The sequence below is a fragment of the Somniosus microcephalus genome, chromosome 12 (genome assembly GCF_052327205.1).
Source record: "Somniosus microcephalus isolate GS21.2 chromosome 12, FLI_Smic_1.0, whole genome shotgun sequence".
NCBI classification, from domain to species: Eukaryota; Metazoa; Chordata; class Chondrichthyes; order Squaliformes; family Somniosidae; genus Somniosus; species Somniosus microcephalus.
Genome location: NC_140998.1, coordinates 55410927 through 55423247, shown reverse-complemented (window position 1 = coordinate 55423247; position 12321 = coordinate 55410927). Strand labels below are relative to the sequence as shown.

Below are 12321 nucleotides of genomic sequence, written 5' to 3'. Positions count from 1 at the left end.
AAATGCAGGATCCAGAAGTAAAAGCATAGCATGCTAGCCAACTTCACTATCCTCACATTCCTGAATAAAAGCAAGTCTCCTTGCACTCACCATTTCCAGATTTGTTAATAATACTGTAGTCACCAGACTAATTACCCAATATATGCCTCTTTCAGCTGAAATTACTTTACTCTCCATCTCACTTGGGAAACCGCTGCCAAAAAAACTGATTGCACAGTAGCACTAATCTTCATTATTCTAGGTAACTAATACGTACAATTATTCAGCACCACCACAAGTTGTTAAGGAATAATTTTAAAATTTATTTTACCTTCCTCCACTTTTGTTATGGAAAGGGCTGCTGTTCTGCTAGCTGATGCACCTGGTAGAATAACATCTGTAAAGACAATGGACCCAACATTCACCATAGTACTTGCCCAGCTCCAGCAATGATAGATGTGTGGAGGGAAAGTTATTTCACTGATATAAAATCCAAGTCAGCTCACCAGTATAGAATTCAGCAGATGCATTTAAAAAAAAACACTTCTTCAGGAGAACAGTACTATGAATGTGTGGAAGAAGGAATCTATTTATGTACACCAGCTGACATGAAGGCATATATTTTGACAGCTTTGTTACATTGATCATATGGTGGCAATAGATTTGGGGGCAGGGGGAAGAAATCAGGACTTTATAATGGATATATATAGTTATACACTTGAACAGATTGAAGTGAGATGAGTATTCACTCATTTACAAACTGCTGGAAACAAAAAAATTATACTGAGACGATACACAAATGTCAAGTATTTTTATTAGTCACATTACAGAATTTAAAGGACTAATATCATGCAAGCCAATCACTTGATTTCTGAAATAGTTCTGGTATAGCCAACCATGCCTGTAAGAGGCAAAGAGAAGAAGCACAGATCTCAATTCATTATCGAATCAAAACAAACTTATGAGTTTGAATTTGGTCCCTTCCTCTTGCCAAAGTATGGCACAACATTTACAAAACGCCGATTGTACTGCATGCGCCTCTTTGCACGGCCAGTCTTCTTTTTCCTCTTCTCTTGCTTTGCCACCTATGTAAAGAATAGTAATTGGTGGCATCATTAGTTTGTGAAAATTCAAACAAGGATTATTATACGAACATAAAACAACCATATTTTATAACTGACATAGCAGAATTCACGATTAGAGACCTTTATCCTTTTTTAAAGTGCACATAGGGGTCTCATTTGCATGTACAGGGCTTACATCGTTGTGCAATAACATGCAGCCCATGGTTTTGAGACATATAGCTCCCAGCTCCAAGGCTGGACATCTCTGCTCTAAGTAAAAGATTTCCTCCATAAAAAAAAGGGGAAAAAATGAGTTTACTGCTGTATCTTTATGATGATGAAAAGTATAAACATTTTCCAATTAAAATGAGCACTGTAACCAAACTGGAAAACAGCTGCACATCAGAAGAGACACAAAAACCAGCCAACAGCAGAGATAGATTCAAATAGGAAACTGCTCATCGTATTATAGAGATCGGAATTGTCCCACCTTTATTTGATTCAGTGTCTCTATAATAAAATCAAACAAACCTCAACCATGAGTCTAGTCATTTTACGTACATATGCATCCCACAAATGTTACAGCAAAATCTCCTGGAGATGCTTTTGTTGTGGGCATGGTTTCAGTTAAACTTACCTTTGGAGTCTGACCTTTTACTTTTCCAGCTCGAGCAAGGGATCCATGCACCTTACCTAACAGGGGAGAGAAAAAGTCATAGTATTTTTAGTAGTATACTTCTTCAAGACAGACATCATAAACTAGTTTACAGATTAAACTTCTTTTCTATCACGTCACCGTACATCCTATTGAAGTGATTAGTGTACAAGGACAGCCAGGTCCCTCTGAACACCAACATTTCCTAACCTCTCTCCAGTTTAAAAAATACTCCGCTTTTCTATTTTTCCTACCAAAGTGAATAACTTCACATTTCTCCACATTATATTCCATTTGCCATGTTCTTGCCTACTCACTTAGCTTGTCTATATCCCCTTGAAGCCTCCTCACAACCCCACCCAGTTTTGTATCAGCAAACTTGGATATATTACATTTGGTCCCCTCATCCAAATCATTGATATAGATTGTGAATAGCCGAGGCCCAAACACTGATCCTTGCAGTACCCCACTAGTTACAGCCTGCCAACCTGAAAATGACCTGTTTATTCCTACTGTTTTCTGTCAGTCAACCAATCCTCAATCCATACTAGTATATTACCCCCAATCCCATGAGCCTTAATTTTGTTTAATAACCTTGTATGGCACCTTATTGAATGCCTTCTGAAAATCTAAATGCACCACATCCACTGGTTCCCCCTCATCTATTGCTAGTTACAACCTCAAACAGATTCATCAAACATGATTTCCCTTTCATAAATCTGTGTTGATTCTGCCCAATCCTATTATTATTTTCTAAGTGCCCTGTTACCACATCCTTAATAGATTCTAGCATTTTCCCTACTACTGAGGTCAGGATAACTGGCCTGTAGTTCCCAGTTTTCTCCTCCCTCCTTTCTTAAATAGTGGGGTTACATTTGCTACCTTCCAATCCGCAGGAACCGTTCTAGAATCTATGGAATTTTGGAAGATGACAACCAATGCATCCACTATCTCTATAGCCACCACTTTCAAAACCCTAGGATGTAGGCCATCAGGTCCAGGGGATTTATCAGCTTTCAGTCCCATTAATTTCTCCAGTTATATATATTTTTCTACAAATACTAATTTCTTTCAGTTCCTCATTCTCACTAGAGCCTTGGTTCTCCACTATTTCCGGGAAGTTTTATGAGTCTTCTTCCGTGAAGACAGACACAAAGTATTTGTTTAATTTCTCTGCCATTTCCTTATTCCCCATTATAATTTCTCCTGTCTCAGCCTGCAAGGGACCCACATTTACTTCGCTAATCTTTTCCTTTTTACATCCTATAGAAGCTTTTACAGTCTGTTTTTATGTCTCTCACTCGTTTACTCTCATTCTATTTTCCCTTTATCAATTTCTTGGTCCTCCTTTGCTGAATTCTAAAATTCTCTCACTCCTCAGGCTTACTACTCTTTTTGGCAACATTATAAGCCTCTTCCCTTTGATCGAATACTATCTTTAACTTCTTGTTAGCCACGGTTGGACCCCTTTTCCTGTGGGGTTTTTGTGCCTTAAAGTAATGTATATTTGTTGTAAATTATGTATTAATTCTTTAAATGCTAGCCATTGTTTGTCTACCGTCATACCTTTTAATGTAGTTTTCCAATCTACCTTAGCCAACTTGCCCCTCATACCTACGTAGTTTGCTTTGTTTAGATTTAAGACCCTAGTTTCGGATTAACTAAATCACTTTCAAACTTAATATAAAATTCTATCACATTATGGTCAATCTTCCCTAAAGGCCCCTTTACTACAAGGTTATTAATTAACCCTTTCTCATTGCACAATACTAGATCTAAAATAGCCTGTTCCCTAGTTAGTTCCTCAACTTACTGATCTAGAAAATTATCTTTTATACATTCCATGAATTCATCCTCCACACTAATACTGCAAATTTGGTTTGCTCAGTCTATATGTAGATTAAAGTCCAAGATTACTGTATTACCCTTATTACATGCACCTCTAATTTCCTGATTCATACTCTGCCCCACATTACAACTACTGTTTGGGGGCCTATAAATAACGCCCACCAACGCTTTCTGTCCCTCGCTGTTTCTTAGCTTCCTTTCTCTCTACTGTCTTTATCGCATCCTTTATTATCAGGGTTATCCCTCCTCCCATTTCTATTTTGCCTATCTCTTCTAAAAGTTAAGTATCCTGGAATATTTAGTTCCCAACCTTGGTCACTGTGCAACCATGTCCCCATAATAGCTATTAGATCAAACTGTTAAGTTCTGCGCTATTAATTCATCTATTTTGTTGTGAATGCTTCGCACACTCAGATATAGTGCCTTTAGCTTTGACATTTCTATTTTTCCCTGATGTCACCTTAAGTCACTGATATCCTATTACCTTTGTTACTCTGTCCCTTCCTGACCCACTGCTTATTTTTACCCAAAACTCTACTCTGCTCTAGAGCCTTGACATTTCTCTTGCTGCTTTTAAATTTACTCTTTCCTGAATCCTTCATTAGTTTAAAGCCCTAGTTATTCGATTCGCCAGGACACTGGTTCCAGCCCAGTTTAAGTGGAGCCCGTCCCAACAGAACAGCTCCCTTTCCCCAGTACTGGTGCAGTGCCCCAATAAGCAAAACCCCTGCCTTCCACACCACTGAGCCATGCATTTAACCTTCTAATCTGCTTATCCCTATGCCAATTGGCAGGTGGCTCAGGTAACAATCCAGAGATTATTACCTTTAAGGTTCTGTGTTTTAATTTGGACCCCAACTCCTCAAACTCTCAGCAGAACCTCATTCCTGGTTCTGCCTGTGTCATTGGTTCCTAAGTGGACCACAAAAACTGGATCCTCCCCATCCCACTCCAAATTCTTCTCCAGCCACAAGGAGATGTCTTTAACCCTGGCACCAGGCAGGCAACACAACCTTCGGAACTCCCGGTTGCAGCTGCAGAGAACAGTATCCCTCTGACTATACGGTCCCCTACCACAACTACATTCCCTTTCACTCCCCTCACTGGAATGACCTCCTGCACCATGGTGAGCTTGCGCACCCATCCTGCAGGTCGACACAGACAGCAAGAACCTCATACCTGATGGATAAGGACAAATTCCAAGGTTTTTCCAGCACTGCACCTGGGGTCCTTTTACCTGCGAGTTGCAGTTACACCCTACTGTCCTTGACCACTAACCAGACCTGTACCACTACCTAACCCAAGGGATGTGACTGCCTCCTGGATCAAGTGTCCAGGTAACTCTCCCCCTCCCTGATGCCCTGCATAACCAGAGAGACCATGGGGTATATGTACACAAATCGTTGAAGGTGGCAGGGCAGGTTGAGAAAGCAGTTAAGAGAGCTATGGGGATCCTGGGCTTCATAAATAGAGGTATAGATACAAAAGCATGGAAATTATGAACCACTTGTATAAAACACTGGTTCGACCTCAACTGGAGTATTGTGTCCAATTCGGGGCACCGCACTTTAGGAAGTACGTGAAGGACTTGATGGTGCAGAAAAGATTTAAGAGAATGATTCCAGGGATGAGGAACTTCAGTTACGTGGATAGACTGGAGAAGCTTGGGTTGTTCTCCTTAGAGCAAAGAAGGTTGAGAGATTTGATAGGTGTTCAAAATCATGAGGGGTCTGGACAGAGTAGATAAGAGAGAAACTGTTCCCATTGGCAGAAGGGTCAAGAACCAGAGGACAGATTCAAGGTGATTAGCAGAAGAACCAAAGGCGACATAAGAAAAAACATTTTTAACGCAGTGAGTGGTTTGGATCGGAAATGCACTGCCTGAAAGGGTGGTGGAGGCAGACTCAATCACTGCTTTCAAAAGGGAATTGGATAAGTAGCTGAAGGAAAAAAAATTGCAGGGCTACGGGGAAAGGGCGGGGGAGTGAGACCAGCTGAAGTGCCCTTGCAGAGAGCTGGCACGGGCTTGACAGGCTGAATGGCCGCCTTCCATGCTGTAACCATTCTATGAATTGTGGCTTAGTTAATGAACAGAAAACAGCAGGAATAAATGGGTCATTTTCAGGTTGGCAGGCTGTAACTAGTGGGGTACCACAAGGATCAGTGTTTGGGCCTCAGCTATTCACAATCTCCATCAACGATTTAGATGAGAGGACAGAGTTTAATGTATCCAAGCTTGATGATACAAAAGTAGGCGGGAAAGTAAGCTGTGAGGAGGATGCAAAGGGATATAGACAGGTTAAGTGAGTGGGCAAAGAACATGACAGATGGAATATAATGTGGACAAGTGTGAAGTTATCCCCTTTGGTAGGAATAATAGAAAAGCAAAATATTTTTTAAATGGTCAGATTAGGAAATGTTGGTATTCAGAGGGACCTGGTTGTCCTTGTACACATATCAAAGTTAACATGCAGGTACAGCAAGCAATTAGGAAAGCAAATGGTATGTAAGCCATTATTACAAAGGGATTAGAGTAAAGAAGTCTTACTGCAATTATATAGGGCCTTGGTGAGACCACACCTGGAGTACTGTGTAGTTTTGGTCTCCTTACCCAAGGAAGGCTGTATTTGCCTTTGAGGGAGTGCAACAAAAGTTCACTAGACTGATTCCTGGGATGAGGGGATAGTCCCGCAGAGAGATAGAGTAGACTAGGCCTATAGTCCCTAGAGTTTAGAAGAATGAGCGCGATCTCCTTGAAACATAAAATTCTTAAGGGGCTTGACCGGGTAGATGCTGGGAGGATGTTTCCCTGGCTGGGGAGTCTAGAACTAGGAGTCATAGTCTCAGAATAAGGGGTTGGCCATTTAGGACTGAGGTGAGGAGAAATTTCTTCACAAAGGGTTGCAAATCTTTGGAATTCTCTACCCCAGAGACAGAGCCATAGATTTTTCTTGTGTTATGATGGAGAAAGGAATAGATGGCCATGCTAATAGGCTTAGATGAGGTAGGGTGGGAGGAGGCTCTCGTGTGCAGACGAAACACCAGCATAGACCAGTTGGGCCAAATGGCATGTTTGTGAGCTGCAAATTCATGTAATCCTATGTATCTGTCAACCTGCCATGGTATGTGCAGGCAATATTGTAAAAATCAAGCACTACATTGCTTACATAGTAAAGTAAATAGAGAAATTCAAGTCACTAAAATACATACCACCCAACAATCGAGCAACTACTTCTAGAGTGCAGTGCTCAGTGATACCACATTGGCTAATGATGGCATCATCATCTAAGGGAGTGCCAGCCAAAAGGATCACTTGGTCAACAGCAGATACTCCTTCCAGTGATTCAACATGGGCCTAGATTTAAAAAAAAGGATTCATCAGTACAAAAATTCTTGGGACAAATTGAATTCTCATTCAAGAATCAATAATTCACATAATAATCAGCATTTTAAGATTCAAATGATACAGGAGACAGCAGAGAAGAGGTGTATCATTTTGTGCTTTTAACCCAACACACAAGCTAAAAATTGTGCTTTTACTGGTTTAAAAAGTATTGGGACATTGTGATGATAAACGCAAGTATAATACCGATCCTTAAAACACATTTAATCTAAACACCTCAGATTTTATGTATTTACTTTTGGTCTGGGTGTGATCTCCTGACTAATACAAACCTCCTAAACTGCAAACAAGAACTACAGCACCGACAATGGCAATTAAAAGAATAGGAACTGCCAAAGAAGAGCATGCTGACACTCTAGCAAGTGAACTATGTTGGCCTTTCTAACGAGGGGGTTTGAGTACAGGAACAAGGATATCTTGCTGCAGTTGTACAGGGCCTTGGTGAGTCCACACCTTGAGTATTGTGTGCAGTTTTGGTCACCTTATCTGAGGAAGGATGTTCATGCCATGGAGGGAGTGCAGCGAAGATTCACCAGACTGATACCTGGGATGGCAGGAATGACATTGGGTCAATTGGGCTTATACTTGCTGGAGTTTAGAAGAATGAGAGGGGATCTCATTGAAACTTATAAAATTCTAACAGGACTAGACAGACTAGATGCTGGAAGGATGTTCCCGAGGGCGGGGGAGTCCAGAACCAGGGGTCACAGTCTAAAGATAAGGGGTAAGACATTTAGGACCGAGATGAGGAGGAATTTCTTCACCCAGAGAATGGTGAACCTGTGGAATTCTCTACCACACAAGGCAGTTGAGGCCAATTCATTAAATATATTCAAGAAGGAGTTAGATATATTTCTTAAGGCTAAAGGGATCAAGGGATATGGGGAGAAGGCAGGGACAGGGTAGAGTTTGGATGATCAGCCATGATCTCATTGAATGGCGGAACAGGCTCGAGGGGCCGAATGGCCTACTCCTGCTCCTATCTTCCTAACTCTGGGTGAATCCCTCCCACATTAGTTGGGTGTGCAAATGGCCATGCACACAGTCATCACTATTCAATGATCTGAGTTTGTGGGGATTACCTTGGTGGTGATATTATGGTGTGTACCAGATCATTTCTTCAACTTATTTATAATCTGGAGCCAAGAGCGGCTGATTACACCTCTATGAAGCACCTAAGGACATGTTGATACATTAAACACGCTACATAAATGCAAGTGGTCATTAGATCCCAGGAGGAGTAACTCATTTTTGGTTTCATTTTTTTAAAATCCTTCCTAGTCCCTCAGCAAACTTGCCCTTTGGGACCCGAACAAGACTAAATTTGCCCTACAGTTTACTCCTGAAGCCACCAGGAGCTGGGCTAGACAGCGAGGTCCAGAGACTGAATTGAACCACCAAACCTTTAAGTGAATACTATTTTTGGAGGGGAGCCATGTCATTAAGCTAAATGGTGCCAGCACTACAGAATGGAACATTATTCACTTTTGTGACAACACACACAGATTCATGTCCTTCAACAACGTCAAAAGAGCAAACCCCCTCCCAAAATGGTACCAGTGTGAATCATTCCATTTACAACAGCCACCATCTGGACTTTCTGGCCTACACCCACTACAAAAAGTGACAAGAGACTGCCCCATACTCATTTCAGGTAGGACTCACACCAGCAGAGATTTCCCCATCAGTTGTATCTAGATTCAAACCAAAGACCCAGAGGTGATAGGGCAGCATGCTAACCCAGTGCACTATGCAGATCCAGCACCTCTAAAAATTAAAATTAGTAAATATCAATTAGCAAATAAAACAGTCTAATCACATTCTCACAGGGAACTTGGTAATACATCTACTTATCATTGGCACTGGGTTTGGATTTCTTGCCCATCACAAAGCCTATCTATATCATACCAAATTATAAACAGTGCCTCTGCAAGCATACGTGCCACATGCAAAACAATCTTAAATGCTCTGTGCTTCGGATCTGCAGTCTGAAGATAGGTACGGTCCAATCTGAGGCAGATACATTCTAAATCTGATCAAGTTAACTGCGAACGAATTGGGATTTTACTTTCTTAGCCTTGTAGTGGCAGCTCCAGTACATAGGAGCTCCTCCCCACTTTTCCCACCCCAAAATAACTACAAAGCCCAGGACCAAACAAGCTTCCTTGGCTCCTGAGCTACACTTCAAATGGAAAGAGAAATGGCATGGTGATGCATTCCTTCTGCAGGCATGGTGCTGGAAGGGTACATAGTAATTCATAAACTACATATGCAAATCTACACTTCTAAAAAGGGTGCATTGCATATTCAAATGTACCATGGCCTCAACTTTTCTATACAAGTGTACTCTTTATTGTATAATTACTTCATAAAATGCAAGAATGTACATCATGAAATATGATTAAATATAATGAAAAAGCAACACAGCTGAACTTTTACCAGCAAAATACCCTGCATGGTATAAAATTTGTCCTTATAGTAGTTGAAGTGCTATCTTATAAGCAATACCACAGGAGATTAACAATTTCTAAAAGACCCAATTCAAAAAAGAATCTATTTTAAACCAGAAGGACTCAAAATTGCCAAAGACTCATTGTGTCATGTGATTGTTAAAATATACAAATAAAAACAATTCCTTCTGCTTACTATGTTAACCGTTTACTTATTGAATTTAAAAATCTTGTTTACTGTGTTGTAGGCAGCCTACCTTAAGTTCCCCAACTGTCTCTTCTCCAGTCACATCAAGGGTGTGGATGTTTTGAGTACGTAGAAACAGCTGCATGGTGGTTCTGTGGAGCAAAAAAACAAATAATGATTTCTCTCGTGTATAAAAGCAAAATTTAACTTAACCTTTTTGAACCCAGTCAAATAGCACTAAATATAACTAGGCAGCAATTAATAAAAGAATATTCCAGCAAAGGATCACAAATCACTTATGGTCTAAGCATAATCATGGCTGATCTGATCTTGGCCTCAATGCCACTTTCCCACCTACTCCCCATAACCCTGGACTCCCCTGTAGCTCAAATATCTGTCCATCTCCACCTTGAATATATTCAATGTCTCCACCTCCACAGCTCTCTGGGGTAGAGAACTCCAAAGATTCACGACTCCCAGAAGAAATTCCTCATCTCCGTTTTAAATGGGCGACCCCTTAGCCTGAAACTGTGCCCCCTAGTTCTAGATTCCCCCATGAGGGGAAATATCCTCCCAGCATCTACCCTGTCAAGCCCCCTCAGAATTTTATGTTTCAATAAGATCACCTCTCATTCTTCTAAACTCCAATTAGTATGGGCCCAACCTACTCATCCTTTTTTCATAAGACAACCCCTTAATCTCAGGAATTAACCTAGTGAGCCTTCACTGAACTGCCGCCAATGCAAGTATATCCCTCCTTAAATAAAACAAGACCAAAACTGCATGCAGTACTCCAGGTGTGGTCTCACCAGCACTCTGAACTACTTTTATACTCCATCCCCCTTGCAAGAAAGGCCAACCTTCCATTTGCCTTCCTAATTACTTGCTGTACCTGCATGCTCACTTTTTGTGTTTCATGTACAAGAACCCCCAGATCCCTCTTTACCACAGCATTATGTAGTCTCTCTCCATTTATTTAAATAATAATTTGCTTTTTTATATTTCCTACCAAAGCGGATAACCTCACATTTTCCCACATTATACTCCATCTGCCAAATTTTTGCCCACTCACTTAATCTATCTATATCCCTTTGCAGACTCTGTGTCCTCCTCGCAACTAAGTTAAAGGCGCTTTATAAACACACAAGTGTTCAACCCCTCTCCCCCTTTCGCACTTTTAGAAACATAGAAGATAGAGGCAGGAGTAAGCCATTCAGCCCCTCGAGCCTGCTCTGCCATTCAATGCGATCATGGCTGGTCATCCAAACTCAGTACCCTGTCCCTGCCTTCGCCCCATATATAAGCCTTAAGAAATATATCTAACTCCTTCTTGAATATATTTAATGAATTGGCCTCAACTGCCTTCTGTGATAAGAGAATTCCACAGGTTCACCACTCTCTGGGTGAAAAAATTCCTCTTCATCTCTGTCCTAAATGGCTTACCCCTTATCCTTAGACTGACCCCTGGTTCTGGACTCCCCTGCCATCAGGAACATCCCTCCTGCATCTAGTCTGTCTAGTCCTGTTAGAATTTTATAAGTTTCAATGAGATCCCCTCTCATTCTTCTAAACTCCAGCGAGTACAAGCCCAATCGTCCCAATCTCTCCTCATACGTCATTCCTACCATCCCAAGTAGAGAATGGGAGAAAAACACAATCCAGATAACGAATATCACTATTTCAACAGGTCATTTTAAGTTATCGACTAGCAAATATCTCTTCCTCCAGCCCAGCCCAGTCTTTAATTGTGCTGCATTAATACCCGCAGATACAAATTCACCCCACCCAGGTGAACAGAGGCACATTTGACAGCCACTGTGCACCAACTGCATTCACATCAGAAAGACTAGTTTGAACATTAAAATTTCCACACAGGTGTCAGTGAGAAACTACCACACGTCGCACAACTCAGGAGACCGCGTGGTTGGAGATTGCCCAGCGCATCCGGCGGGATCACGGCCGTCTGACCCCGCCGAAAAAAAGGACTCGTCCAATGGCACAGGGCTGCTTTAAAAGGGCGCCTTGCCCGAATGAAGAAGACGCCGCTGCCGAGGAGCCGTGGCCCGCACAGCCCCGCAGGCCCAGTCTGGAAGCGAAGACCCGGCCTCCCCGCCAGGCCCGCCGCCATTTGCTTCGACTCACACGTACCGCCCGAAAACGCGCGTCTCTACAACTGGCAGCACAGCCAGGGCGAGGAGAAGATAAACTCGCCGTTATGGACATTTAGAGTTCGTCAGCCGTTCCTTAAAATAAAAAACCCGCCCGGGAATCTCACCCGAAGGTCGGCCCGGTTCCGCAGCGACGACCAGCCAACGACGTATCAACACGAAAAAAGAAAGAGCGAGTGCGCACGCACAATTTATCCACGAGCACGCTGCACATGCGTACATTCGTGTGCGAAAGAATCGTACTGCGCATGTATGGGGTGAGCTCATGAAAGGAGACTGCGCATGGGTGAAACCGCTGGGATCGAGTGCGTGGCGCGCGGTTGACGTCACGGGGACGGGACTGAGTGTTGTGTGGACAGGTCCTGTCTGGACATGTGAATTCTCCTCTCTCTTACTGCCCTCCCCCCCCCAATATCCGTTTACTTTATTGCGTCGCTCAGTAATTGAGATATACAGATGGAAAATGCTGCGTGCAAGAAGCAGCACCTCCCAAACAAGTACCGTATACCACATACAGAAGCAAAATACCGCGAATGCTGGAAATCTGAAATAAAAGCAGAAAAATGC

General features: G+C 42.2%; 1 protein-coding gene across 3 annotated transcripts; it reads right to left on the bottom strand.

Annotated features, from left to right (window-relative positions):
• Positions 1 to 775: 775 nt before the first annotated feature.
• On the bottom strand, positions 776 to 12001 carry faua (FAU ubiquitin like and ribosomal protein S30 fusion a). 3 transcript variants are annotated; one of them, XM_086002914.1, is made up of 5 exons: positions 11862 to 12001; positions 9657 to 9738; positions 6757 to 6901; positions 1681 to 1736; positions 776 to 1064 (listed from the first exon to the last, which is right to left on the bottom strand). In XM_086002914.1, the coding sequence occupies exons 1-5, from the start codon at positions 11966 to 11968 to the stop codon at positions 939 to 941; spliced, it is 516 nt and encodes a 171-aa protein (XP_085859040.1). In that variant the 5' UTR covers positions 11969 to 12001; the 3' UTR covers positions 776 to 938. The 3 variants fall into 3 exon arrangements, with proteins under 3 accessions (XP_085859040.1, XP_085859041.1, XP_085859042.1); XM_086002915.1 differs by having other exon boundaries at positions 11798 to 11867; XM_086002916.1 differs by lacking the exon at positions 11862 to 12001 and adding an exon at positions 11735 to 11758.
• Between the last annotated feature and the right edge of the window lie 320 nt (positions 12002 to 12321).